Below are 7,169 nucleotides of genomic sequence, written 5' to 3' on the forward strand. Positions count from 1 at the left end.
AACCTTCCCAGATACTTACACTGAATCTTTGGGTACGGATGGTAAGTAACAGTTATAATGGTCTTACTTATATTAATGTATGTTCAAAACCATCATTAGTACTCCATTGGTTACTGCAAGTCACTGTCGTTATATCCACCCCAGGATTATGTCATAAAAAACTGAAGACTCTGTCTACGACAATAAACAAGAGAGACAGTTTGATGGTCTTTTGATGTTCATTAAAAGAATCGAATCAAAATACACTGTATGACTTTGAAGTTTGGGACATCTCTGTAGGCCTGTCATTGGTCAGTTTTTTTAACCTGAAATGCCTTCAGTTTTCTTATTAAATAGTCCAGAGGTGGATATAACGACAGTGATAGTAAAACCTTGAACATCGAAAATGACCCGAAATGCATTGATAATGAAGTTTCCCTCAGTGAGCAAATGGAATTTATCAATCTACGTGTATATTGAATTTTCATCCATTATCTGACCCGTTGTATGTGTTGTAAACTATTATTATTGTTTAACTGTTATTATCTTAATCACAGAAGACATAATATGAAAAGTTATTTGTTGTAATCAAAGCGTCATGTACATATTAATCATCTGAATTACGTAAATAACGGTAACAAATTTGTATTTGCTATCGTGAGATAACAGTTTCAGATGTTTTTGTTTATATACACTGTGGCCCACAAAAGTTTTTCTTTTAGTTTTGGACAGATTGTCAGCTGACCTGGGACGCCAGTGCGTTTGGAGGACTAGGTAACCTAGTAGTGCCATTCAAGTATTTGTGGGTACCTGATCTTACCCTTTATGACAGGTAAGTATCTTTGGGTACCTGATCTTACCCTTTATGGCAGATAATTATCTGCAGGTACGTGATCTTACCCCTTATGACAAGTTAGCATCTGTGGGTACCTGATCTTACCATTTATGATAGGTAAGTATCTGTAGGTACCTGCTCTTACTCTTTATGATAGGTAGGTATTTGTGGGTACCTGATCTTACCCTTTATGACAGGTTGTTATCTGCGGGTACCTGATCTTACCCATTATGACAGGTAAGTATCTGTAGGTACCTGATCTTACCCTTTATGACAGGTAAGCATCTGTAGGTACCTGATCTTACCCATTATGATAGGTAAGTATCTGTAGGTACCTGATCTTACCCATTATGATAGGTAAGTATCTGTAGGTACCTGATCTTACCCTTTATGACAGGTAAGCATCTAGCATTGTAGGTACCTGATCTTACCCTTTATGACAGGTAAGCATCTGTAGGTACCTGATCTTACCCATTTATGACAGGTAAGTATCTGTAGGTACCTGATCTTACCCATTATGATAGGTAAGTATCTGTAGGTACCTGATCTTACCCATTATGATAGGTTAGTATCTTTTGGTACCTGATTTTACCCTTTAAGACAGGTAGGTATCTGTGGGTACCTCATCTTACCCATTATGACAGGTAAGTATCTGTGCGTACCTGATCTTATCCTTTATGATAGGTAAGTATCTGTAGGTACCTGATATCACCCTTTATGATAGGTAAATATATGTAGGTACCTGATCTTAACCTTTATGACAGGCAAGTATCTGTTGGTACCTGATCTTAACCTTTATGATAGGTAAGTATCTGTGGGTACCTCATCTTACCCTTTGTGACAGGTAAGTATCTGTGGGTATCTGATCTTACCCTCTTTGACAGGCAAGTATCTGTTGGTACCTGATCTTAACCTTTATGATAGGTTAGTATCTGTAGGTATCTGATCTTACCCTCTATGACAGGTAGGTATCTGTTGGTACTGATCTTACCCTTTCTGACAGGTAAGTATATGTGGGTACCTGATCTTACCCTTTATGACATAACCTCATTTGGTGTTGGAGCGAGAGTTGACATTCGTCTATGTAGTGATAATTCACCGTGTAGCATATTCTGAATTGTAAATTAGATTGTGTTACATTGGTAGACGGTTTATTTGTAGTGACGCAACACAGACAAATTGTATCCGAAAAGTTGTAGTGTCATTATCATTAATGACGTAAGCTTTTATTATTATTGATTATAAAAACCTGAAGGGATATCAATAAGCCTTAATGAGATAATCGTATGATTAATTAATATAAAATTTCTGCTTTAATCTTGATATTCTGTAAAACCGGAAAAAACGAATGATATGATCAGAATTCATAATCACTTTTAAGGCCCAGGATGAGGCCAGGGTATTTTTTTTTTTTTTTTTTTTTTTTTTTTTTTTTTTTTTTAAGTTTCAAGGATCAAAAATCTCTATTCTAATTTCTGAGATACTAAAAGAACACGGATTTAGTACTTATACTTGTTTTGTCATTATTTACAGTACAGCTGATGATTTTCCGGGTTATGAAGACTACCGGGTGAACATATATTCTGACGGATCCGTTTATTATAACTTCCCAACTATCGTACAAAGTCGCTGCCTCGTGGACGTAGAGAGATTTCCCTATGATACTCAAACTTGTGGAATGACCTTTGGCTCCTGGTCTCACCATGGATACGAGATGGACCTTGTCTACAAGAACCCGTATGGAGATCTTTCATCGTCTGTAATGAACGTTGAATGGAGCATATCTACTTTTACGGCCGCTCGTCACGTGTTGTATTACGGTTGTTGTATTGAGCCGTACCCGGACGTGACGTATTATTTAACCATCAAACGAAAGCCCGCCTTTTACATCGTAAACATCATTATCCCGACCTTCCTCATTACTGGAATGGGTATCCTCGGCTTCTTCCTGCCGGTAGAGTCGGGAGAGAAAGTTTCGCTACAAATTACGGTGATGTTGGCCTTGGCAGTGTTTCAGCTACTAGTCGCAGATTCCCTTCCTCCTTCGGCAGACGCTACCCCACTAATCGGTTAGTATACCCGAAAAAAGGCTTTCCTTCTTCCTACTCTTCTTCTTGTGTATGAAACCCCTTGTATTTTACATCTCATCCTTTCCATTGAATTATGTTTTGCCCCTCTTTCATTGATTCTATCTTTATTATTGTAAAACTGATTTTGACATTTTGATCACTTAAATTGATATTATTTTTTATTTTGTTCCCCTTTAAAAGACTTGATATTATTTTAGCAATCTTGAAGTGATCTTATCTTTAGCTATTTTTGTTATAATTAATGTTCAGGCTTTCTATTCTAAACCACTTTATTGTCGCGAATTCAAATATTTTGAATTGTTATAACTATACATGAATGGACAATCGTCAGTAATCTAGTTCTCTGATTTATCTCTACCCGAATGTGTTGAAATAACGACAAAGAGAGATAGTATCTACGTGAAATATTTATGTTATGTTTTGCTCTACATTAATTTTTTAATTTTGTTATTTTATTACGTCTCGGTTCATTCTTATTAACGAGAATCTAGTGGTAATTCCAAATCGGTTATATAGTTTCTTAAAACAGCTGGTTATAGATTCTTTCTTGTTTTGCATTTTGAAAACAACATACCATGGACAAGCTTAAAGAGTAAAATACAATTTAATGATCTCTATGTTAAGACTTAATACTACATTGTCTGTGCGATATAGTCATTAATTTCTTTTATTATCATTTTCAGCGATCTACTTTAACTTTTGTCTATTCCTCGTCGGCTTTGCTTGTGTCATGGCTGTAGTTGCATTGACTATACATTATCAACAAACGTCAGCTATGCGGCGCTGGATGGTAACGCTATTTCTGCGAATTCTGTCCAAAGTCACATGGGTGTACGTTCCTAAGATACATGACGACACCAAGGACAATGACAAGAATTCAGCAACTCAGGTAACATCAATTAATTCAAGCCACTATATCTGTTTCTGTTAATAGTCTATAGTTAACGATTATATTGCTTTAAACAGCATGAGTGTTTGCTTTTGCTTAAAAGTCAAATCATCGTTTAGCTAAAATGATATTTTTTGAATATTACTGCAAACCGACTTATTGTCACCACGACATGTTTTCGTGCCAAGTTATTGTCGCAGCGATATGTTATCGTGCCAACTTATTGTTACAGCGGCATGTTTTCGTGCCAACTTATTGTTACAGCGGCATATTTTCGTGACGACTTATTGTTACAGCGGCATGTTTTCGTGACGACTTATTATCGCAACGACATGTTTTTGTGCTAACTTATTGTCGCAGCGACATGTTTTCGTGCCAACTTATTGTCGCAGCGACATGTTTTAAATTCGCGATTTAGATTTATATTGTTGTACTATTCATGTGCTAGACCATTTTCAAGGCCACAAATAATCGCGATTTAATTAAAATTGTTGTCTCTTTCTGGAAACATTTTCACGGCCATAAATAACCGCGAATTAGATTGATATTGTTGTCTCTTTCTGAAAACATTCTCACGGCCATCAATAAACGCGATATAGGTTGATATTGTTGCCTTTTTCTGGAAACATTTCAAGAATCGCGAAGTTTCACCGCCTGAGAAAGACACGAACTTCCAATGCACGCGAAAATAAAGTAGGTTTATGATACTGAAAATATTAATACAATACATTTACTTCAGCTGGATGTTTCCTCGCCATCACCTATCCAAGCCAACGGGAAAAAGACGACAAAGATTAATGTGCTCCCTGCCAACACGAAAATCGGTACTGAAGCTGACAAGCCAAAATCTAAACCGACAATAAACGTTACTGCAGAGCACTGGAAATCTCTAGCCAAGGTTGTCGATAGGATCGCATGCATTGCTTTCATTCTAATGGGCTTCATTGGAACTGGGATCGTATTCAGTAAATTTACCCCCGATTAGTACTGCAGTAGACCGTCACATGAAAGTTTTATTTTGGGGTGATTTTATTGATACAATTGTTTTCTGATGTACAGATGTAAATCAGCTGCCTCTTTTTAAATTTTGTTTTCATGTGACATAATTAAAATCAAAAGGAAAATTTTTAATATAATGCATGTACTATATGCCAAAAATTCTGACGGAGGTTATTATGTTTGGATTCTGTGATGTCATCAGCCTGCTGCTAAACAGGGGTAACAATACCTTTGCTCCTAAAACCATGGTATCATCGTTTGGTTTTGAAGACATGTTTTTATGTATTACAATTGTTTGATTTTGTTAATATTTGTATTGATGCTACCAAATTTGTTTTGCTGAAACCATACATGTTTATATAACTCTCTTTATTTCATTTGTTTATTATTTGTTTATATGTTTATATTACAATATTTCTATTTGGCCATGTATTTCAATTAACGATGTTTACTTTGTTGAAACAATATGAGATGATTGATCTATTTTATCTTGCATCTTATATTTCATAATGGAGTCGTTTCCGTTCTGATTTATTCATATTTATGTCATTATCGTGAAAAAAACCCACTACAGTCGTATATTTGATAGTACTATAGATGGTTTTATCAAACTATCTGCTTTTATTTGATTATAATAATGCTTAATTAAGATAATGATACTTTGCCATTTGTGCAATAATAATATGTAGCAGCATACATCATCATATGTGTTATGAATAAACTATCCTATCAGTATCGGTGTTCAAGAGATAATATAACACATTAAATCCAATTTATTTGTGTTGATTAAATTACAGTAAGAGGGCTAAAACGTTTTTTGTTATTGTTATTATGTAGAAGATTAACATTTTTATATATCTATATAGCAAAAATAATCACGTAACAAAAAATATTGTAGTTCCATAACATCGTATATACTTTTCGAGGCCGCGACATATTACCAAGCCCTCCACCTCTGGGTCTTTCCTCCACCATCTAAACCTTACACGTACTTAACTGTGTGTTAACAGGACGGTAAGCTAATGAGCTTGATAAAAACAATGATCCAATTAATTATATCAGAAAAAGATGCAATGTTAAAGTTGAAGAGTTGTGCGCATTTGTCGTTTACCAGCTTAAACTTTATTTTATATCGACTGCGAAACAACTTATGCAAATCACTTTCGAAGGCCCGGATGTAAGTGCGCGAGGGGTCTTGTGTGGAAGGAAACCTTAACTTAACGCACAACTTTAATAATATAACCATGAATGGTTATTGTAATTTTGTTGATAACTTATCTTGTTTATATTTTGTTATAATTTGTACTTCAATATACTGATTTAAGAGTATATACTTGTATTAATTGTGAATACACATGCAATAAATCAATCTTCCATCATCACACATCTTTGTTCATTGTAGCAATGTATTTACATGTTAAATATATAAACCCACCTTGTAACCTTATCAAACGCAGTTGGAATTGTTCAGTGCAGGATTGCTAGTCACTCAAGGCTATCACGGGGGACTGCTGTTGATGATATTAACATGTTTATTCATTATACATAAACAATCTCTTGAAATGTTTTAAAAATCATTATCAAATATAAATAGCTAAGCACGAAACTCTTAGCAAATATATTAGGATGGAAGTCAACCCGCAACAGCGAATTTAGCATCTAAAGCCCTATAATTATCAGTGCTTCATGTTTTAATTTACTGTTGCACATATGGCAGTCATCCTCCCATGATTGCCAACTGAAAGCAGTTCAATGGTTTCGCACTAGATGTGCTTGATATCTTTGTTTATCTGTATATCACTGTTTCTACCACAATAGGTGGTGAACGTAAGACCGAACTACTTATTCCTCTGTTTCACGTCATCATTTATCAACGTCATCAATAATCGAATGACGTCATGCTATGTTGTTATTGCTGATTGACGTCAAAACTGCTGTTAGATAGCGTTTAGTATACAACACTTTTATGCATTTTGTATAATAATCCGGCGGAAAAGGATTTTACTGGTTATTTTTATATTTAACGACTCTGAAACGGACTTGAACTTGATTACAATGTCTTGATGAGTATTTGGCGGGAAGCAGACGACACGGTCCTGGCTTGCGCATGCTTTTATATAGTCCGACAATGAGTGTTATATTTTTTAAGCAACATAGAAAATTAAAGTCAATAAGACGTTATATGAGAAATTTTTCATCATCAAGATGTTTCAAATTAGGATAATTTGATGGCCGTGGATCCATTAATGAATATTAGATTAGTGGCTTTTTGCTGGTGAAAAGTTACTGCATCCTATTTGTATTGTTTCGGCAAATACACATTACCTTAATATCATCCTCGTATTTCTATCGGCTAAAAGCGGACGTAATTCTGGTA

At 35.1% G+C, this 7,169-nt stretch overlaps 1 protein-coding gene across 1 annotated transcript; it reads left to right on the forward strand.

Moving 5' to 3' along the window:
- On the forward strand, positions 1-6,164 carry LOC138332775 (neuronal acetylcholine receptor subunit alpha-10-like). The gene is made up of 5 exons (XM_069280739.1): positions 1-41; positions 702-811; positions 2,348-2,883; positions 3,588-3,793; positions 4,533-6,164. Exons 1-5 carry the CDS (start codon positions 39-41, stop codon positions 4,776-4,778), a joined length of 1,101 nt encoding a protein of 366 aa, XP_069136840.1. The 5' UTR covers positions 1-38; the 3' UTR covers positions 4,779-6,164.
- Positions 6,165-7,169: the final 1,005 nt, after the last annotated feature.

Source organism: Argopecten irradians, chromosome 10 (genome assembly GCF_041381155.1).
Source record: "Argopecten irradians isolate NY chromosome 10, Ai_NY, whole genome shotgun sequence".
Taxonomy (NCBI): Eukaryota; Metazoa; Mollusca; class Bivalvia; order Pectinida; family Pectinidae; genus Argopecten; species Argopecten irradians.